This window comes from Sylvia atricapilla, chromosome 3 (assembly GCF_009819655.1).
Source record: "Sylvia atricapilla isolate bSylAtr1 chromosome 3, bSylAtr1.pri, whole genome shotgun sequence".
Taxonomy (NCBI): domain Eukaryota; kingdom Metazoa; phylum Chordata; class Aves; order Passeriformes; family Sylviidae; genus Sylvia; species Sylvia atricapilla.
This window is the reverse complement of record NC_089142.1, coordinates 111948972-111971229: the sequence shown is the minus strand read 5'-3', so window position 1 is coordinate 111971229 and position 22258 is coordinate 111948972. Positions and strand designations below refer to the sequence as shown.

At 45.1% G+C, this 22258-nt stretch overlaps 1 protein-coding gene across 3 annotated transcripts in view; it reads left to right on the top strand.

Annotated features, from left to right (window-relative positions):
• Positions 1-3198: 3198 nt before the first annotated feature.
• XRN2 (5'-3' exoribonuclease 2) overlaps positions 3199-22258 on the top strand; it is a 32669-nt gene continuing 13609 nt past the window's right edge. The window contains exons 1-24 of one of the 3 annotated variants that reach the window (XR_010743324.1): positions 3199-3337; positions 7341-7468; positions 7546-7657; positions 7938-8049; positions 8796-8854; positions 8934-9023; positions 10015-10087; positions 10185-10235; positions 10393-10550; positions 10944-11018; positions 11105-11238; positions 11325-11382; positions 11472-11579; positions 11879-11923; positions 12222-12353; positions 13355-13473; positions 15906-16041; positions 18178-18285; positions 18372-18461; positions 18917-18989; positions 19755-19838; positions 20433-20530; positions 20617-20714; positions 21824-21880. Coding sequence is in view for 2 of the 3 variants with exons in the window: in XM_066316653.1 (XP_066172750.1) it covers positions 3263-3337; positions 7341-7468; positions 7546-7657; positions 7938-8049; positions 8796-8854; positions 8934-9023; positions 10015-10087; positions 10185-10235; positions 10393-10550; positions 10944-11018; positions 11105-11238; positions 11325-11382; positions 11472-11579; positions 11879-11923; positions 12222-12353; positions 13355-13473; positions 15906-16041; positions 18178-18285; positions 18372-18461; positions 18917-18989; positions 19755-19838; positions 20433-20530; positions 20617-20696; positions 21824-21880 (2255 nt within the window). In the remaining variant the exon portion in view is untranslated. The remainder of the gene's footprint in view (positions 3338-7340; positions 7469-7545; positions 7658-7937; positions 8050-8795; positions 8855-8933; positions 9024-10014; positions 10088-10184; positions 10236-10392; positions 10551-10943; positions 11019-11104; positions 11239-11324; positions 11383-11471; positions 11580-11878; positions 11924-12221; positions 12354-13354; positions 13474-15905; positions 16042-18177; positions 18286-18371; positions 18462-18916; positions 18990-19754; positions 19839-20432; positions 20531-20616; positions 20715-21823; positions 21881-22258) is intronic. The other 2 variants (XM_066316653.1, XM_066316654.1) reach the window with 2 other exon arrangements.

The window sequence follows — 22258 nt, the reverse complement described above, 5'->3', positions numbered from 1 at the left end:
GATTTTCTTTGGGAGGGAGAAACCAGGGGACATGTTAAAGCTGTTCATAAATGACAGCAAGTTCAAAAGCAGAAAGCAGCATCCCAATTGAGCTGTGCTGTGCTGCAGCCCCATGTCTCCCAACACGGGCACCAATCTCTGCACCCCATCCCTCAAAACCTAGCTAGAAATGGGAACATTCAGTTTAATAAGAGGAACGTGCAGCCTGAGAGCTCAACAGCATGAAACCAGCATGAAAACAGCTCAACGCCGCCAAACAATTTGCAGAAGGCTTGGAACTGAGCAGGAACCCTTGGCACCGCCGGCTGCTGTGGGTTTCAGTCTGGCATCAGTTGAGTCTGCCAGTGTTCTGGGAACTGGGAAATCTGCTGCACCACAGATAGAACAGGGTGACCATGGCTGACATCCTGGGAGACTGCTGGGCTCAAATAAATGACTGCAGCAACTGACAGAACGAGAGGACACAGTCTTAAGATGCACCAAGGGAAATATAGGTTAGATATTAGGAAAAAGTTTCTTATGGAAACAGTGATAAAGTACTGGAATGGTCTGCCCAGGGAAGTGGTGGAGTCACTATCCCTGGATGCATTTAAAAAAAGACTGGATGCAGCACTCAGTGCCGTGGTTTAGTTAAGGTGATGTAGGACATGTTAGGGTTGGACTCGATGACTTTGAAGGTCTCTTCCAACCTAGTGATTTTGTCATTTTGTGACTAAAGCCAGACTTTACTGAGGGCTTTAATGTCCTTTTTACCACCTGACTTCCCATGTCCTGTGGCACTGCTGCCTTCAGAGAAAGCCCTGTGCTGTGGGGTGGGCACGTGGCTCAAGGTGGTATGTGGAGAGGAGGAGCAGCCCCACTGAAAAAATCCAGCAGCCTGTGCTGCCAGGGAATGTTGCCTCAGCAGCACAGCGCCTTTGCAGCTCTGAGCTCCTCCTGAGTGACTCCAGGCTCTTGATGTCAGCCCACTTTCTGTCTGCTGCATGACACCAGTCTGTGGGGCTTTCCGCTGCTGCAGTCCAGCTCAGCCCCAACAGCAGCCTGTGACAGGTGACAGATGGCTGCGGAGCCATGCGCAGGCAATCTCTGCCTCTTGGTGTTGGAGCGATAGCCGGGTTCCTCTGGAGCATTATTTATGATACTCGTATTGTGCACAGACTCATTAGATGCAAAACATCCTGCCAGTCAACTTCCCCGGGCTCCTTCACAGCTGTCACACAGGCAGCCCAGCGCTGGTGACAGGTGATGCTGACGGACAGGGGGACTGGAATCAATACAGCCTGAACAGATTCCCATCGGCATGCCACTCATCCGAGGAAAGTGCCCGAGCGGGAAGCCTTCCCTGCTCCTGCTGCGGGTGCGCCACTCTGTGCTGCGTTCATGGATGCACAGTTGGCAGGTGAGACCTGGGCTCACAGCCTGGCACAGCTGCTGATGCTCAGACCAACTTTTCAAGGAATTATCTGCTGCCGTATTAATTTTTCCAGCATTTGTTTACCCAAGTAATTATAAGATAAGATGATCGCATTTCATTTGCGGCTGCCAGCCTTCTGTTTTCTTCGGCATTATCAGAAAAACAACTGATTGCCCATCAATACAAACAAAATGTTCACGCTAAGCTGCTGTGCTCCCTACAAAATTCCAGGAGGAGAAGCACTACAATAGAAAGCTTCAATCAGGGAACGTTTTCTAAGGAACAGATAAAGGACAATCTTCAGCTGATACCACAGGTGTGGTGGCACTACAAAGTTGTGGGGGAAATTTATTCAAGTCACAGATTTTATTGAGAGCAACGACAACAGAAAACGGCTTAACAACAGCCAAGTGAGGATAAGAATAATGAGAGACACAATACTGGGTTAATTTGTTCGACAGAGAATTAGGTACCAAGGTTCCCCTCCTCTCCCCAAATTGGCAACGTTGACTCCATAAGCACTGCTGAGATTTTGTTATTTTTGTTAATGACTCCCAGGCCGCTGTTCCCTGTCCTTGGCCCTGTGGCTGCCCTGCTAAGGGAGCTGGTGTGCAGCAACGGGACATGGCAGAGCAAAACCTGCCTGATGTTAATCCTGTTTAATTCCTGACTGTTTAATTCCATTTCACCGCCATCAAACGGCCATAAATTAACAGTATTTGCTTATGCCACAGGCACAGTGAGAGGACAGGGGCTCTTTGCTTTGTGCCGCTCTCACAAATCACATGGAGCCATTTTCCCACTAGAAATGTCCCCTCAGAAGGCACAGAGCAGACATGCCCTGAATCGCTTCTGTTGCCAAATGCGGGATAAGTCAAAACTGTCTGAAGTAAGGATGTTCTTTAACGTATGATCTTTGTATACTTTCACGCAGAGATCTGATTAGTGCATCCCTTCCTCAAGGACACCCTGGACCTACCAAGCTTTAAGGATGTAGTAAATCCAGATGTTGATGCCTATGTGCACATTCCTAACTTGGCAAAACACCCAAATTCCGTGTATCCTATAGCTGAACCATGCTAGTTGTAACATTAAAACTCACACCTACAAGAGAGAAAGAGGTGCAGACCCTTTCCCTGAGCACGTGGAGAGTTGGCTGGGGTTGCATAATTCATGTGGAAATCACCGATCAGTCCTGAAAGAGGGGCTGTGCTTGGGAAGTTGCCAACACTGGATTTCTGACTATAAATAATGGTGCTGGAAGCCTGGTGGTTGGGCTGGGTTTAGGGAATACACCGAGCACGCAGCTTGTGCAGTGCCGAAATAAATCATGCATGTCTATAAATTACTGATTTACTGCGAAATGCAGCCTAAAGCATCCCACAGCAACACCTGACGCTTGCTTTTTAACAAGGTGCTAACGGAGCGTGATTCTTCTTACACTGCTTGTTTATGGCGGTTTTTGAAGGCAAGCAGTCACACTTGTGTCTTGGCTGAGCGAGAGGGCGGCAGTGGGGCCGTCTCAGGAGTTAGCTTTCCCTCAGGCTTTGCTTTTACTCCTGGATATCACTTTCGTGCCTTCAGACTTCGCTTTTCCCTCTGGGCGTCCTTTTCGTGGCGCAGAAGCTGCCCAGACACGTTTGGGGAGAGCAGTTATCCCCTCACGCTGCCCGTCTCCCCTCAGACCCCACACGGCGCCTCAGGCAGCACCCAACATGGCGGCAGCACCGCCCACGTGGCCGCGGCCCCGCCCACCCTCCTTCCCGGCATGCCCCGCGCCGCCCCCCGACCCCGGAAGTGCCGCGGCTGCTACCGGTCCCGCTCGCCGCGGCCCGTCCCGCTCTCGCCATGGGGGTCCCGGCCTTCTTCCGCTGGCTCAGCTCCAGGTATCCCTCCATCGTCGTCAAGTGCGTCGAGGAGAGGGTGAGTCGACCCTCCGGCACGGCAGGACCCGCTGGCGGCCGCCCTGGGGCTCCGCGGGGCGGGCGCGGGAGGCTCGGCGCCGGTGAGGCCGAGTCCCCGCTGTGGCCCCGTGGGCTGCCCCGGGGCTTTTCCAACGCGAGTCGGTGGGGGGGGGAGTTGAGGCTTTTTTTGTGTTTGCTTCGGGTGTTGTTTAGGATTTGGGGGAGTTTGGGTTGTTTTGTTGTTTTTGTTTTTTTTTTTTTTTTTTTTTTTTTTTTTTTTTGAGTGCTAGAGTTTTCAGGACTTTAATCCCGCTGGAAGCGGACGCTGTGCGGGAGGAGTTAGCCTAGCTCCTCGTTCAGCTCGTGAGCTCTCTTGGAAGGAATGGGCACCTGGAGAAAGTGGGAATGGGAGCGAGGAATCGGGCTTCTCCTTCGATTTCCCCTTCTCCAGGCGGTTCGCTGGAATTCCAGCCCTTCCTGATGCCCTCGGCTCTGCCTTTGTGTGACTTCGGCCCGGAAAAGTAGGATTTGTGACTCTGGTGAAACTCGAGTAGGGAGCGGTGGGAATGCTTTTTGCTGTTTCTTGAATGTTTTTCACAGTCCCTGTTTGGCCACAACTTTTTTGTTGGGAATTATAAGCCGCAGCTATTCCAAGCCTCGAGACTTGCTGGGAACACGGGTGTAGCTGGCTTTCATGCTGCATCCGAGATTTACGACAAGCTTGTGCTTGTACTCTTTAACCTTGAGCAGTCTCAGTGGGTTTTGTCTCATTGCTGGTGTTTTCTAGCTCAGGATAAACATATCCTGGCCAAACAGGGAGCTTATTATTCCAAAGACGTTCTCTAAAATCTGTCTTTCCATGGCAGCAGCAGAAGGAGGTTTCAGTGAAGGCTCTGACACAGGATTCCACAGGTGCCTTTCCAGGCAGTGTTGCAGCTGGAATGATGTTTCTTTACGTGTTTTTTTTTTGGGGGCTGGATTTTTCAGGCACATCCTGCAGCCTCGAGAGTGTTGTGCCCTCCTGTGAGACAGGGTGGGAGGGGACGTGGAGGACTGGCGTGCTCTCCCTTCAGCGACAGGCTTTGAGTGGCTGCACTGTGGTGGATTTGCTGTGCCCTGAGTGTGGCAAGTTTTCCTCCTCGGGGCTAACTCGAGCCTTTCTGAGGAGGCAGACTGGAGTTCTTGCTTCCCGAACTGCTTTTTCCCATAGGCTTTTCCAAATAGCTTGTGTTCTCTTTTGTTGGATTTACCCCCGTCCTTCTCTTTTGTTGGGTTTTACTGGCTATGCTCTGCTCTTCCCTACCGCTGGTTTGGAAAGTTCAGGGCATGTGCTGGTGCTTCTGCCCCTCTCCTCCTCCTCCCAAGGTGTGCTCACCTTGGGGAAACACCTGGAAGGGGATAAAATGTGGCAGCACGGTGGAGGAGATCAGGGAAAAGAGGGTGAGGCGGTGGAATTCCATGTTGAGGCTGCACGTGTACCCTGCCTTGCAGCAGGATGCTCAGCTCTGTGCATTTCCAGGATGTTTTTGTGTTTCAGGTTCAGGCGGTGAAGCACAGGTTTGGTTAAAATTGTAACTTGCTGCTGTGGTTTTATTCAAGCTGTGATTTCAGGCCTGCTCAGAAAGGTGGGAAGTTTATTTCACCTGTTGCTGCAAGAAGTGAATTTTTAATGGAGGATAATTAAGGGCTAAGAATCTGTCCGGGAATTTTTATAGGAAAAAAGAGGGAGTTGTGGGCTTAGCAGTTTCCCTTAGTGCTGAGCTCCAGTGGCACTGGCTCTTCTAGTGTCTGCACCAAACTCCTGGATGTGACCTGTCCTGAGAACACTCAGTTTATGGGCTGTCCTGGATAACCCTTTAAGATCTGTCGTTGATAAGCACCCACAATTTAAACAGCAATTACATGGGTAACAGTTCCTGTCTCTAAGAGCAGGTTTGCCTTTCTCAGCGCACTTGTAAATGATTGGATTAATCTGTGTAATCAAAGCTGCTCTCACATTTAGGCAAGACAAAGGTTTATATACCCTGGTTTTGCTAATTGTATGTCCCTTTTTTTGAGTCCTTAATAACTGAGCTTGTACCAGCCAGAGTTCTTTAAGAAAGTAAGTGGAAAGACACAACAAATTCCTTGAGTTGGATTTGCCGTAAGTGAAGTGGCAGCTCCTGCTATCCTTATCCACGTTGCCTTGTTCCAGCTCAAGAGCATGTTGCAATTACAGCCAGGATAGCACATGGATAAATCATATTCATTAACTTTTTTTTAGTATTCAAATCTGGTCATAAATCTGAGAGTGGACTTTGGACAGACAGCAGGGAGACGCTGTAGTTCGTCGCGCTGTTGATGAATTTAAGCTTCTCTCACGATGTAATCAACTCCATGTGTGTTTTAGGATTGCTGTAAATCTTTCTAATCAGAAATTTTGTATCTCCTAGTAGCATGTCTCTTTGAAATATTGAAAAGTTGATCTTTTTCTCTTACCTTGCTAGATTAATCAGATTTAAGAAAAAAAAAAATCTTCTTAAGCTGAGCAGGAAGAATGAGAGGAAGATCTTGAAGATAACAAAAAATCCAGGAGAGAATATTCTTAATCAAATGGATAGGAATTAATAAAGCTGCAGCTAAAGTACCATGTTTGAAGATCTGTTTTTAGTGGTTTCAAAAGAGGCCATAGAAGAGAACAGTTTAGCTATATCACAAGAGATATCACTGCCAGATACTTCATCCCTCCTTCCACACGGCTGCTGCAGGAGAACCCCAGTGGATTTGTGAGGAGGGGCTCATTTTCACAGAGCTGGGATTCCTTCTCAATCCCATTTTAGCTTGGGAGAGAGGGTGGCTGGGAATCCTTCTCAATCCCATTTTAGCTTGGGAGAGAGGGTGGCTGGGAATCGAGGAGAATCCAGAGGGGTAGCCCAGAGGAATGTATAAATGTTTGCACCGCCACTTAGTTTCTGTTATCACAAAGTCATTTTGAGTGTGTGTGAATGTCTCGAGACCTTAGTAAAGGAGGCAGACAGTGCTTGGGGGTGGCATCTGTCAGGATAACTGTGACAAACACAAATATGGAATTAAGACTTTAGGGCATTTAATTTTGGGGGTAAGAAGTCAGCCAGTCCTGCATTGAAGAAAATTTGAATTGAAAATCTGAAGCTGATGGCATGATCTGTAACTTTTGGGGTTTTTTTCTTTCTGAATCCCCATCAGAGATGTGGAGAACTCACCCAGCAGGCAGTCTGGTGACAGAAGTTCAGGGAAGTGCTTGATGTTGGCTCAGTAGCAGCTGCTGAGCTCCCTGTGGTGGGAGACCCAATGGTATCCTGGTTTTCCCCCATCCCAGGCAATCCTGTGACCATAGCCTTTGCCTTGGAGCATGCCATTCGTTTTTAAACTTGACTTGCTGCCCAGCTGTTCAAGAGCATGTTTTGTTCCACCTTTGGGTGTGTTATAACCCATTCCAGCCAGAATTCTTCTGAAAATCATGAGGCTTTCATTTGCTCAGCTCCTGTCTCTTCCATGCTCTTGTGGTTTGTGTTACGGGTGTGTTACACCTTTGGCTGGTGGAAGGGAGAATCAATGTTGCTAATTGCTTTTTGACCAAACTACCACAAAACCAAACCTCAAACCCAACGACAGCAAAGGCCCAAACAAAACAAACCTGAAATTATGGTGAGGAAACAAAAGTGACCGTGGTTGTTGAGGATGTTGAAGAATCCACTGCTGGAGCAGTCCAGGAATACAGATGGCTCTAGGTGGTTTAGGATGAAGGAATAATATGAGACATGGGAACTTCCCTTGTCAGCAGAAATGGACACTCTGCCATAACCCACCATCGTATTTTCTAGTTAAAAACAGCTATAGAAAGAAGTGCTGTTTAATAGTGAAAAGTGCAGACACAGGTAACGTAGGTACTTATTGCTCTTTTTCTTCTGCTGCCGTTAAAACCAAAGGAAACTTACATGAGTGTGTGCATTAAGAGCTGCTGGTTATTTGTGCTGAAATCCTTGTCTCCACTGTCTCCCCAGGCCAAAGAGTGCAATGGTGTCAAGGTCCCCATTGACACGAGCAAACCCAACCCCAACGAGGTGGAGTTCGACAACCTCTACCTGGACATGAATGGCATCATTCACCCCTGCACGCACCCAGAGGACAAGTAAGGCTCTTTGCAGGTGACATATCTCTCTTTACTGACAGCATTTTAGGTGTTAAATTGAATGCTCTGTGTTTTAGGCCAGCACCCAAAAATGAAGATGAGATGATGGTGGCAATTTTTGAGTATATTGACAGGATCTTCAACATTGTGAGACCAAGGAGACTCCTTTACATGGCCATTGATGGAGTGGTGAGTATTGACACATTGGGTTTCCAGCTGGAAAATCCTCATCTTCCCGCAGTACACAGAATCACTGAATGGTTTGTGCTGGAGGAGACCTTAAAGATCTACTTCCACATGGGCAGGGACACCTTCCACTAGCACAGGTTGCTCCGTCCAACCTGGCCATCAGTAGGGCTGATGAAAGATCAAATCGACTTTTTGTAATAACTTGTGAAAAGCAGCTCTCAGGACAGGAGAGATTGTCCAGATGCAAAAAGTGACCCAAGCTCTCCTATACTTCTCCTAGGCTCCACGTGCCAAAATGAATCAACAGCGGTCCAGGAGATTCAGAGCCTCAAAAGAGGGTATGGAAGCTGCTAAGGAGAAGCAAAAAATCCGAGAAGAAATTCTGGCCAAAGGTAGGGAAGTGGCCTTATCAGTGGTTTTTCCATGAGAATCACCTTATTTGATAACTTCAGTGAGGTTTGGAAAAGGGCTGTGTGTGCATTGCTGGGAGAAGGGGAGAACAAGCCTGGGGAAAACTGGATCTGTGTTTTTCAAAGTTAAGAACTGAGACAAAACAAAATGTCATCTTTTTTCTTCAGTCTCTTGCCTGAAATGAGTTTGTGCTGAGTGCTCTTAATTCCTTTTGAAAATAAATTGAACAGAAGAGCAGGGATAAATGCAGTGAGAAACAACCAAAACCCTTCTGGAAGGAAGTACATGTTTGTAGGGCTTGATGAAAGGAGGATTGAGGCTTAAAAGCGGGATCAGATGGAAATACTCCTGCACAAGGGTAAATAAGCTGCCAGCAAGGGGAGTTACTTGACAGTGGAAACTCTAAATTCAGTGAGGAAATAAAATTCAGAGCAAATTTGAGGACGGTGGTGACAACAGCTGGAGTGAGAGGGGAATGTGTTGCTGTGGTCTGGGCTTTGAAATCACCTTGCTGAGGTAACAGTGTTTGTAAATGTGGTAACACTTTGTAGTATGGAGATAATGCAATAGTAAGAGTTGGTTTGGTGTGGTTTTGTGGGAATTTTATTAAACAAACTGGTTTCAGTGAGCTAATGATTCCCAGGGGAGCTGTCTGGGATTTTCCATGCAAAAATGTTGGCAGTGGTCCATCTGGATGTAACTGTGCTCTCTGTTTCTGTTGCTTCAGGTGGCTTTCTGCCTCCAGAGGAGGTGAAGGAGAGGTTTGACAGCAACTGTATCACCCCGGTGAGTGGCCTGGCTCTGTACCCAGCAATTGCCAAGGGTTGAATGTTGGTTTAATTCCTTTCCTTCCAACCCTCTGTAGGGAACTGAGTTTATGGACAATCTTGCGAAATGCCTCCGCTATTACATTGCTGACCGCTTGAACAGTGACCCAGGCTGGAAGAACCTGACAGTGAGTTTCCTAATTTCACACTTGAGGGAGATGAAGGAGGTGTTTGGGCTGGGCTGGGTTCCAGCTGAAGAGCAGAAATTTAACAGATTTGGCTTTTGGCCTGGCTGTGAGCTGTTATTAAAAGTGGGCCAACATGCACATCCTGCTGAGGCTTCAGGGATCCATTCCATGCTGATAACTCCATCTCCCAGCACCATTTGCTGTGATTTCATTGAAGGACAAGGAGCAGGTTTGCTGCTGAAAGCCACAATTTCATATAATGGGAAACAGGGCTTTAAGAATACTTTTCCTGCTTTTGGGGAAAGTGTGAAGACACATTGTAGTTGTATCTTTTGCACTATTTCTTTCTTATAATCGCTCTGTCAGCAGGCTGCATTTTCTCTGTTGCTCCAATGGCAAATAACAGGTGTCAGCTTTCTTGCCTTTCTGGGCTTGGAGATTCTCCCCTGGTCTTGCCTGGCCACTCCACTCCCCCAGTTCTGTCTGTGACAGCCCTGCTGCATACAGAGGGCAGTGCAGGCAGGAAATGGAGCTGTGTGCCACAAGTTGACTGTTCAGCTGCCCTCTAATTAGAGGGCAGTTGGCTCTGCTTGATTCCCCCCATCAGATGGGGCTTTAATAAACACTAATTTTCATCAGGGTGAGGAGGGTATGATGAGATAATGCTTCAGCATATCAGTGAGCTGAATCTGGAAGTTCTCTAGTGCCCGTTTCATTGCCCTGATAATTTATCAGGACACGTCAACTGTGCCGTGATCGTTTCGGTGGAAATTGAATCAATGTCAGCTTCAGCCTGGAGCTGTAGAGGAAGGTGAAGGTCTCTTCACTGCTCCTTGCTTGTAAATAATTTCATCTTCAATACAATATTTTAGCTCAAACTACAAATTAGAATTTCACGTATTCATAAGTCAGGTGCTGTGTTCAGTGTATAAGTTATTGGGGTTTTTCCTGCGGCAGCATTAACTGTTGCCATGATTTGAATGTTTTTCAGGTTATTTTGTCAGATGCCAGTGCTCCTGGTGAAGGGGAGCATAAAATCATGGATTACATCAGGAGACAAAGGGGTAAAGTTGCAATTAATGTGGACATTTTGTTTTAAATTATGTTCAGTAATAACTTACATTGCATGACTTTCACAAAATGTAATTTTCTTTTGTGCAGCTCAACCAAACCATGACCCAAACACTCACCACTGTCTGTGTGGGGCTGATGGTGAGTTCTCTCTTGCTTGTGGTTCCTGGGTAATCACATCAACATCTTGCTTGAGGTGGAATTCACTTCGCTTCTAAACTTTTTTTTTTTTTTTTTAACCCAGAACTTGATGATGTTTATCCCTAATCACATTTTATTCTTCTCTTTTGCTTGGTAGCTGATCTGATCATGCTTGGCTTAGCTACACATGAACCAAACTTCACTATCATTAGGGAAGAGTTCAAACCAAACAAACCCAAACCGTGTGCTCTCTGTAACCAGATGGGGCATGAGGTTAAAGATTGCCAAGGTCTGCCCAGAGAGAAACAAGGAAAGGTAAGAATTTTGCTATTTCCAGGGCTTTCTAATCTAGATTTAGTGCATAAGGAGATTATCAAATTGCTCTTGCTGTTGATTTTAGCTGGGGCATGATGCAAACTGTTGCTGGGAATACCTAGCTTTCCCCCTGGGAGTAAAAATACAAAAGTCTCATGCCAAACCTGATATCCACACTTGCGGTGTTTTGTTGTTTGGGGTTTTTTCCCTCTGAATGAGAACAAATGATCAGTAACTGATCAGATGTGGAAAGAAACAGAGTACATGCTTGGCACAAGGGCTTGGGAGCCTGGTTTTGGATCTCTCTCAACTCCTCTTGAAGGAAGCCTTGCAAGTGGTGCTGGAGAAGCTCTGGGATGCACTTGGATCTGATGCTCGTGTCCTCTCTTTCAGCACGATCAGTTTGCCGACACGCTGCCGATCTCAGAGCAGGAGTTCATCTTCATCCGCCTGTGTGTCCTGCGAGAGGTGAGGTGCTGCTGCAGCTGCTGGCTGTAAATACCATTCAAACCCTGTGCAGTGTTCTCTGAGCTCCTTTTTCTTGTGTGTTGCAGTACTTGGAGAAAGAGCTCACCATGGCCAGCTTGCCTTTCACTTTTGATTTTGAAAGGAGTGTTGATGACTGGGTCTTCATGTGCTTCTTTGTGGGGAATGACTTCCTCCCTCATCTGCCGTCTCTGGAGATCAGGTAGATGAGAATCTGTTTCCTTTTCCTGCAAGAACAGCTCCCGTGCTTTTCACTACCAGGAGTCTCACGCTGTGGTTTGTGTTTAGGGAGGGAGCAATCGATCGCTTGGTTAACATCTATAAAAACGTGGTGCACAAAACTGGGGTGAGAATTTTCCCTTTTCCTTTCAAAGTATCTGGGGCTTTGCCACAAAACGGGCTTGCTTTTCAACTCTGTTATTCTCTCACCTGCAGGGCTACCTGACTGAAAGTGGGTTTGTGAACCTGCAGCGGGTCCAGATGATCATGCTGGCTGTTGGGGAAGTTGAAGACAGTATTTTCAAAAAGAGGAAAGATGATGATGTAATTTTTTTGTTGTTGTTGTTCTGACAGATAAATTTAGTAGATCATTTAAATCATTACTAAAGTTTTGGGGCTTTGAGTACGCAGCTGGTTTTTTTCCCGCCATAGATTTTCAGGATAGGGTAGTAATTTCCATCCCATTTCTGTTGGATTTACAGACACTATAATCGACCCATGTCTTACTCAGAACATCATTCCCTAAAAACTTTGTGGAGTGATCAGTTGAAGAGTATAGTGAAATCATTTGCCAAGGAATCTGTGTCCTTGACTGACATTATTTCCCTTTGTTCTTCGTTTAGGATAACTTTAAAAGGCGGCAAAAAGAAAAACGGAAGAGATTGAAGGTAAGTGAATTCCTTACCCAATGCAGAAACTAGCAAGAATTAAAATGTCTATTTTAGTTTCTGGAGGTTGAAACTGCAGGTATAATCATGGTGTTTGCTGGCCTGTGTGTAAACGATTTCCAAGTTTAAAAGATTTAAATTAGGTTGGGGCTTTTTTTCTCTTCCATATTTAAAAAAAAAGTGCCTTTGTACATTCATTTCCCTATAATGTTAATCTGAAAATTGAGAGACAGCATAATCCCGGTGCACAGAAGATCACACATCTCTTTCAGTAGCCTTGTCTGTGTTTATCTTGCAGAGGGATCAGCCTTCCTTTATTCCTGGTGGTCAGTTTTCCCCTCAAGCCCTGGGAAATCGATCCAGCCCTCAGGCGATCTGTAACCCTCGGCAAGCTGCCTTTGAGATGAGGATGCACGACAGGCAGAGCTCTGTGAGTAGATGTTCAGAGGCGTTTGTGGAGAGGAAGAATCGCAGCCTGTGTTACTCCAAGCACCTTTTTCTCTGCCCCATCGAGTTTTCTTGAAAAGCTGACACCTCAAACATTATTCTTCAAGGAAGTGGCTTTTAATAACTGATGTTTCTAAGCCAGCTTGAATAAAGTTTTCGTCTTTATTTCTGTTTGGAATGATGCTTTTCCCTGGGGAAGGGAGAAGCTTGGATGAAGTTTTAGGCAAGGATTAGTGGGGGAAAACTGGAAAAAAGTGCTGTTAGAAGTCTTGTTAACTTTAAATAACAATTATGACAAATACTTTCTTTTTGAGTATAAATCTTCATCCAAACACAATGAACAAATTAGAAGTTCTTTTCATCACAGATGTGTGTTCTGTCTCTGAAGTCTAAATACAATGTGCTTTCTCAAGTTATAATTTCTGCTGCTCTTCCCTTTTAATCTCAAAATTTTTTTGCACCTGAGTTACACAAATTAGTTCCTTTATGGAACAGGATACATTTCTTTTAGGCTCTAATATTAAAACAGATAAATTTGAGAGGAGTTTAAGAGGCCAGCTGTGAAGGACCTCAGAGTATTTTCTGGCAGTTCTGAGCTGGAAGGGCCTTTTTTTCACTGGTGCTGCAAAAGGAAGTTGTAACAGAAGCAGCTGTGGTGTTCCAAAATTGTAATATATCCAGAATGGCATTTTTGAATCAATTCATACTTTGTTGTTTATTGCATCTTTTTCTTTCTCAAAGCCAGTGACGTCTTTGGCTCTGTGTATCAATGCCTCCCTTTTAACAGGGATGAGGTTTTCCCTTTTGCCACTTGACTTTAAGGTTAAGAGTTGTGCAGCCTTTGCCTGTAGTTTTTTTTAGAACTGAAGACAAGGCCTGTGATTATCACAGAGCTGTTAATTTTAACTTGAATTTTAAAAGCCTAATAAATCCTCCTTTTCCCCTCCACCTTCCTCTATTTATCCGTAATAATTCTGACCCTAGAACACTTCAGCATCTCCAAACACCAGCCTGACTCCTGATGGCAGCCCATCCCTGGGAGGAAGAGCTAAGCGGAAATCTGAGGACAGTGACAGTGAACCTGAGCCAGAGGATAATATCAGGTGAAGCCATTTTTTGTAGCACTTTGTTAGCAAATTGCTGAGACAAATGCAGCCTAATTATTGCCATTTAGCTCAGTGCAGCGGTGCCTTCAGATGCTTTTCTGTGGTCTTTTTATTCAGTGGTAATTAATGTGGAGGGTGAATTCCAGTGAGATGGGTGAGCTTGGCTGTTCAAGCTAAGTATCCAGATTAGTATGTGTGAAGGTTTGCAGCCTCCAAGCCACTGCTCCCTCTGAGACTGAGCTTGGCGAGACATTCCCTGATGATGTGAGTGGAATGCTGCTGTTCCTGGAATCTAGGAGCTGTTTAACCCACTGTGACTTGCATGTGTACACCAAGGCAGCACAGCATTCGTCCTCACTTCCAGTGCTCTCCTCTATCTTTGGTTTGCAGCAGGCCCTGGTTTGTCTCTTGAGTTCTTGCATTGTCTCAGGAAGGCTAAGCCTGGGATGCTTGAGACAGGAATTTTCTTGGAATTAACCACCAGTGAGTCTTCCCTGATCAAGGATTTCAGTGGAGTTCTTGCTGTTTGAGTTGAGGGTGAAGGCCCTTACAGCTGTTCCTGAGAAGTGCAGCCACTGGGGTTCATTTCTTATGGAGTCAGGACATGGGTGGATGTGGGAAAACACTTGGGATTCTTTCCTTGTGGAGTTCTGGTCACAGTCATCACAATGTATTTGTGACATTTGGCCCATCAGCTCTTCCAATATCACAATTCTTGCTCTCATTCTTATTTTCTTTCCTGTGTGTCTATATCTAAATGGACTGATTTTTTTTTTTTAATCTCAAGCAAGCAGAATTTTTGTATAAAGTCATAAATTTTAAGGATAAAATTTTCCATCTGAGTATTAGCAGAGCTGCTAAAAGAAGCTTGAACAGTAAGAATGAGCTGTGATGATTCACAAGCAGCAGTGGTTCTGTCAGAGTTGGTATTGCCAAGGAAAAGGATGTGGTACATTGAATCACAGATTTTTAAGCTTTTGTAACTCGGACTATTTTTTCATGTCCTTTTCTGAGTGGAAATTAATTCTGTGCTTGCCATTGTAAATAAAAAGAACTGCATTGATATCATAGATACAACCACGTTGTTTGTGAAATTATGTTCTGTATTTAGAATTACTTTGAAACCAGAACAAATTGTTGCAGTTGGCTACAAATGGGTTATATCTCACGGAAAGGTTTTTTGAATTTATGCAAGTGTCTGTCTGCCAGGCAGCTCAGAGCCTGCAGATGTTCTTGACTCTATCCCTCAAGCTTTCAGTGTCAGGAGCTCCGTCCTTGCTCACCAGCTTTTCTGGAAGTCTTGAAAGCATCTCTTGGCTTCTCTGACTGCTCGTCAGTGTGAATCCTCTTGGAAGGATTTAGAAAGTGTCCCAAGCAAGTGTCTCAAAGCAGAAGCAAGGGGAAGATCCTCTTTGCAGAGCCAAAGGGATGTGTGTCCTGTAAGGAAGCATAAAGGGGTCGTGGGTCTCTCCTAAAGCTCCATACACAGGATTTTGGGCTCTGGGAGAATCTGAGCAGTGTCAGCTTGAGGTGACCTCTTGGAGTGGTTTGGAGTAAAATTCTGTGTAAGAAAACAAATCATTATTAAGGGATTATTTGGTTTAACCAGTTTGATTCTTTGCCGACATGATACAGCAGAGCTGAAGGGTGCAGCTGCCTGTGTGTGAAAGATGAACCAGTGTTTGTTTTCCCTGCCCCATCTGTGGACAGACATGAGGGGGAGCTGTGTGAAGGAAGGATGAACTGGCCAAGGTGTCTCCTGTGATCCCAGTGTCGATCTCCAGCCTGAGAGACTGAAAATCCTGGGTGAAAGGGAGCTCATGTGATGTGAGGCAGCAAACACAGGGTGCTGAGCTGCAGATCTGCCTCTGGTTGTCAGAGCTTGTGTGAACAGCAGCAGAACACAGAGACTTATGCATTTACTTGCCTTTATGTTTGGGGTAGTGGGAAAACTCTGTCAGTTCTGCCAGCAGTCACATTTTATTCTGTGGCTACTGAGCATCACTTTTTCTGCTTTCATTTAAACTGCATACAAACGGTAGCTGAAGTAGCAAGTGGCTTTTCCTTGCACTGTAATTCAGACCTGAAGATGTGCATCTGTTAAGGCACCCGTCCATGTTAACATGTGTCACAGTCAGGACATGAAAAGAACCACACTCACCCGTCTGCATGAGTGAGAAAAGAAGGAACTTTATTTTGGGAAATTCAACTTACAGAGTTTTTGGGATTTGGTCAAGGATTGGCGGATGAGAGGAACACCCCTCTGACCCCAGTGGTCAAACCAGCAGTCCATCACAGGGAGAAAGGCAAAAACAATCCACTTGTTTATGTTTCAATGTGTGAGAACTCCAATACAAAAATGTAAAGGCATCAAAATGCTGAAAATCAAAACGATAAACATGTTTTACCCATGCCTGATTGTGTTGCAGGTTGTGGGAAACTGGTTGGAAGCAGCGCTACTATAAAAACAAATTTGATGTGGATGCCTCGGATGAGAAATTCCGTCGCAAGGTTGTGCAGTCCTATGTGGAAGGGCTTTGCTGGGTTCTCAGATATTATTATCAGGTACCCCAAAGTTTGTTGTCTGAATTTGTTTCAGTCTGTTGCTGGTTTTGAAAAAGCTGTGGGTTTTGGGTTTTTTTTTGAAGGTGTCAAATAAACGTATGCCCATTCTGTTTGACACTGGGGGTTCAAATCCAGTTTCACCATCCCTGGAGCTGCTGAAGGAATAACTGGACATGGCACTCAGTGCTATGATCTGGTTGACAAGGTGGTAATTGCTGACAGGTTGGACTCTCATCTCAGAGGTCTTTCCCAGCCTCAGTGATTTGGAGATTCTGCTTCTCATATCCAGTAGCAGCACTTTCTGGTGCAGCAAGAACTGCTGCTATTTTCCCTTTCCCACAGATAATGACATTGCAGGTGACTAAATGAGAGAACAAAAGACAAAGCCTGTGAAATGCCAGTAAGAATTTGCAAGGGACAGAGTTGTCAGTCTCCTCTGTAGATTGTAATGCTGCTCCATGAAATGTGTTGTGATTGAAGTAATCTGTATCCGATTTAAATCTTTTGATAATTGAGATGTCAGATTGGTAAGAGATTAGTAGGCCATGGTGGGGTTTTTTGTACTGATGGTTAATAAGGAGCTCCGTGCACTGAAGGCAAAGTCAGTTAGACTGGCTGTGTGACCTGAGAGCACAATGTGCTCTAGCACATGGAGTTTGTCAGTCTCAGCAGGAACTTGGAGCTTCCACACAGGGCTGTGTCCTTAAAACTTCAGATTTTTCCTCAGTGGCTGCCAGCTTTCCGGCTGGGAGCACAGGCAGGACAGATACCTCACGTGCTTACAAAATGCAGTTTCCGATAGGTTTTTTCACTCCCCTCTTGGAATAAAAATGGGAATGTGTCCGCTTCCCTCCTGCTCTAACCATTCCTTAAGCTTGGGCTCTGGCCCATGTGCTGTGAGGGATGAAAATGATCAAGTTTAAGGTTTGTAAGTTCTGTGCAGCTGATCTGCAGGAAAGCTGAGTTATCCACATCCTTGTGTGCATGATCTGCTTTTGCAGAGGACAGATGTCATCTGGATGCCTTTATAGGTGGGAATTCCCACGATCCTGGGCACAAGGAAACTGTGGGTTTTTTTCACTATGCCAGGGTATTTTCCCACAACTCTCTATGTTGCTATCTGCCTTCAGGGTTGGAAATGAGCCTTCAGGTGAGCTGTAGGTAAAAGTGTCCCCTTTAGTAGTACAAGAGCACAAAAACATTCCAGTCTCTTGTGTGGGGATGGAGCAGCTGGAAGATTGTTCCCTGCTCATATGGAAATGCATTTAGGAAGCTGTTGAGCTGGGGGAGCTTCAAGGTAGGTTTGCTCGAGGATATTTGTTTGGCTTTTTTTCTTTCCATCGTAATAAAAATTGACTCCAATAACTACTACTGGCTGTCCATAAAGCTTCTGCCAGAATACATTACATGCCTTTCTATTACTACAGAAAGCTAATAATGCAGGGCATGTTGCACTAGAAGGAACATCTGTTTGGAGAGGGGGAAAAAAAAAAAAGGAATGAAAGCAATCCACCTGGCTTTTGAAACATTCTGAGTCTGTCTGAAGGACTGCAGCGAATAATTATAGGTGCTGCAATTTTGTACCAAAAATATCACTGGAGGAGCCTCGTTGACATTTAATTGTTCAGAAATGGAAGTCAAAATAGTAGTGGGCTTTTGTTTCAAGTGGTGCTGCTAAGAAAAATAGCTGAGGAGGTGAAAGCTTGACTTAGACCCTCAGGAGCCACATTTCCTTTACAAGGTGCACGGTGTTCTGGTGTGTTTTGAGTTTGCTTGATTCTCTCCTTTCTGAGGACACACTTTGTGTTCCCTGCTGCTCAAGGCAGGAGAAAGAGAGGGGAAGAGCAAAGTGCTACTCTAAGTGTGCAGTAATGCTGGTACTGGAGAGAGAAGCACTAGTGAAAACCAGACTTTTTCTCAGCATATCTGCAGCAAATACTGTTCACATTTGCACACCCAGTAGAGTGTGCTGGGGGAGTCTCTGCTCCCACACCTCCCCAAGTTAGCGGTGGGATTTTGCTGTGGAAAACAGGAGTGTAAACTGCTCTCTGCCATGTTATCATGTTTGGTGACTGGGCTGCATGATTTCCATTTGCTGATGTGTCTGATTTTGTGTCTCTCACCTCCTTGCCCCAGGGCTGTGCATCCTGGAATTGGTATTACCCTTTCCACTACGCTCCGTTTGCCTCGGACTTTGAGGGCATTGCAGACATGCCTTCAGACTTTGAGAAGGGCTCCAAACCGGTAGGGCTTCTGATGTATCTATTCATTCAATGCTGATTTGCCCTCTCATTCCAAGTGTCCCACACCTGCTTGTCTGCCTTCAACAGTTCAAGCCTCTTGAACAGCTGATGGGGGTGTTTCCAGCTGCCAGTGGAAACTTCCTGCCGCCGACGTGGAGGAAACTCATGACGGACCCGGTGAGAATCTCTCTTGTATTCCTGGCTGGAAGCTCAGGTTGTATTGCAGTGGTGCAAACGGGACCTGCTGCTTCTCACTTCAGGCAGAGAAATGCTGCAGACCAGGAGGGAAAGGTTTTGATAGATTGTAATGTTTCTTTAAAATCCTTAAAAATGATTTATTGGAATTCAGATGACATTTCCCAGCTCTCTTACATGTCAGATGGTTTTCTTACAGGAATCTTACAAAACTTAGTTGGGGAGCAGATAACGTGCCTTAATTAGCTCTCCTGCCTTTCCTAATTTTTCTCTCCTCCTTAATTTCCTTTTTTAAATCTCTTGAGTAATGGAAGTGCACATCCTCACTTTGGGCTTAAATGGCTTTTAATGAAAGACCTTTGTGTTTGGCACCACGTGACATGCTGAACCCATGTCAAAGTTGGCTTTAAGATTAACTTTTGTTTTCTCAATTCCAGGAATCAAGCATCATTGACTTCTACCCTGAAGATTTTGCTATTGATTTGAATGGGAAGAAGTACGCTTGGCAAGGTGAAACTTTCCCTTTTTTTTTTTTTTTTAATGTTTAGACATTAGTCTTAAAAACCTGTAAAAATAGGAAGAAATTGGAAAATTATCTTATTGAGACATCATTGCACCAATACAATGGTAACTTGTGTCACTTGTTGTGGGGACAAGTATTTTACAGCAAGTGTATTTTTGAAAAGAAATTAGTATGAAGAGCAAATTATGGTTCAGTAACTGGTTTTGGATTGGCAGTGATTATTGGTAATTTCAGCAGGCATTCTAGATTTGTTTATTTGTCCTGAACTAGATTAATCATTCTTCTGTTTTTATCAGCCTCAGTGTGTAATTGTCTTTTGTCTCCTTTGCATTTAATTAATGGATCTTGTTCTGCTCAATCAGTAGCTCATTAGTACTGTGCCAGAAATACTTCGGGGAATATAGAAATATTTTGGAGCACACAATGAAGGGAATAAGAGCTACTGCATTTATGCAGCTTTTCCTTTCTTTAGAGAATATTAATTTCCAAGGTCTGCCAGATTTTGTGGCTGGCTGTAATTTACACTGCAGGTAAAGCTTTAGGTTTTCAGTTTGAGTGCAACAGTTTTGTTTGAATAAAGCCACAGGAAGATCTGACTTCTGAAGCAAAAGCGTGATTCCTTCAGAATCACACTGCTCTAGCTGTTTCTTGGCTAAGGAATCTTATGGGAACTTGCCATGCTGGTTTCTCTTTTTGGGGATATTCTGGGTTTTTTCAACAAGTGTGAGGAAATGCTGGTTTGGTTTTGCCAGGTGTGGCTTTGTTGCCCTTTGTGGATGAGCGACGCCTCAGAGCTGCCCTGGAGGAAGTGTACCCCGACCTCACTCCCGAAGAGAGTAAGAGTTGGGGTGTTGGGCTTAAGAATTGGGCTGTTTTGTTAAAGAATTGGGGTATTTCACTATCACCTATGAAATTCACTGTAAATGAACAAGGTGTCCTTGATGTTTGGTTGGGTTGAGTTTATGACAGACTCTTCCTCAAGGGTGATGCTGGTAATCAGAGTGATCCTCAGTGGATTTGTTTTGTAACGCTTGCTCAGCTTTTAAAGGCCACTGTTTGTTTCTCTGTTGTACAGAAAGAACATCTGGTTTTTGTGGGTAAACTGTGGAGGTGTGTGGGGTTTGGGGTTGGATTTTTGCCAATTCTGTCTGTATCTGCAGTGTTACTCTATTCTAAATTCAGCATTCCTCCACTGAACACAAGATACCCATTATTTTTACTGCCTGCCAGCTATCCTTGGGACTAGATAAGTCCTGCTCTGGGCAAACATTGTCTTTCCTATGTTCTCAGGGAACGTTCAAAGCTTTCTCCTAAAACACAGTGAAACTTGGCTTTCGTGGAGGTGTCACCAGGAAAGTGTTGCTGGTTTGCTGTGTTCCTTCCTTCCCTCTTCCCTCTGAACTCTTGCCCCATTCCCATAATTTCTCCAGGCAGGAGGAATAGCCTTGGTGGTGATGTTCTCTTTGTGGGGAAGCACCATCCACTCTGTGACTTCATTGTGGAGCAGTACAAGACCAAGAACACAGAGGTGGGTCGCACTTGCTTTTTGGAAACAGAGGAAAGGGTGAGGTGGGAGGTCTAAAGTGCTGCAGCTGAAAACTCCTTCCTCCACAGGCAGTGGACATCCCTCCGGAGCTGTGCCATGGCATCCAGGGAAAGCTCACCCTGAACGACAACGCTGTCCTCCCGGATCAGTGAGTGTGGCCTTTGGGGTGGGTTCTTGCTGCTAAAGGACCCCTCCTGCACTTACGGCAGCAGAAATGTTTTTGTGCCCACAAGGAGTAAATTAAAGCTCCTGACACGGTCAGTAGGTCTGAGGGTTCAGAGCAGGCCTGTTTTACCTCCAGCACGGGCAAAACCCCCAGCAAGTGAAATTTGCATTCTGTGGTCCCATTTTTTTTAACCTCTCAACTTGGCTTTTAAAGCAGCCTCAGGGGTCTTTAAAACATTCTAATGCATTTGTTTATTTGCTGAGGAATCTTTGTTTGTCACTTTGCCTGTGGAAGGCTGATTTTTTTTTTATGTGTTTAGTTATTGTTTTATGAGGTAAACAAGGCCTGGGTAATAAAAGTAGTAGTGTTCAGTGGCCTTGTTCAGTAGGGTCATGTTTTGGCTTCTCTGCTTTAGTGTGGATGTTAGCATGGGCTGATGTGACTTCCTATTAGTGCACGTTGCCTAAAATCCCCAAAACTCTGCTTTTTATATGCTAATCCACATTACATCAGAGAAAAATCCAGGTAGTGATAGCTTAGATATATTTTGGCTGTGTCCATTTAGTGTGCAGCGCTAAAATCAGGGCTGTTCCCAGCTACACATACCAAGAATGCTCATATTTTTAGCTTTCTAGAGAATGCATCCAGTTTGAGGAAGATTCAGTGTAATCTTCACCTTGTAGGACACACACTCGTTTCTCTGACTGTGCTCAGAGATAGAGGTGTTTAGTGCCTCGTTTGTGTTAGGTGCACAAACACTGCTTTGCCTGGACAGAAAATGTTCCCCAGATCACTCTAATAGATATTTCTTCATTCTTGTCATGGCTGTGAAGAATATCATCAAGTCAAAGTTGTTACTGGAGGGAACAAGAAACCTTTTCTGGCCTTGCCTTCCCTAGACAGACCCTAGAGAATCCCCACAGATCAGCTGCAAAACAAGTGGCATTAAGAAATAAGGATTCAGTCGCTCCAGTGCTTATAGAAGTACTTGGTTTAGGGAAAAGGCGAGTTAACTTTGAAATAAATGTTTTGCAGGCTTAGTTGGCAGAGCAGCAGATGGTGAGGAATGTGTTCCATGGTGTTTTGACAGAGATTTTTCTTTTCACCAGGGTGGTGCAGTCTCCTGTTCCCATGCTTCGGGATCTGACACAGAACTCTGCAGTCAGGTCAGTAAACTCAGGGATTTCATGCAAGGGCGTGCAACATTCAGCACTCAAAACACTGAAAATCACTTGTCATCTGTGTAATTTTTATCTCCAGAGAGGCACAGAGTGACTGTGCAGAGCAGTAAGAAATGCTGAGTTATGCTTTGTCAGGACACTGTAGGAAGGACATCCTAAATGGGGATGTAGTCCCTATAAGTGATGAGTTAAAGGAAGGGTTTGGCTTTCCCATCTGCCAGTGTCAGGAGGTTGGAATTGTTCTGTGCTTCCTTCCTTTTCTCTGTCACAAGGATTTTTCCTTCTGTCTTTGGAAGTGGTGTGAGCAGTCAGGGTGCTGCTCCTCAGGCTGTGTCACTCAGGCTGAATTTTCCAGGGAATCAT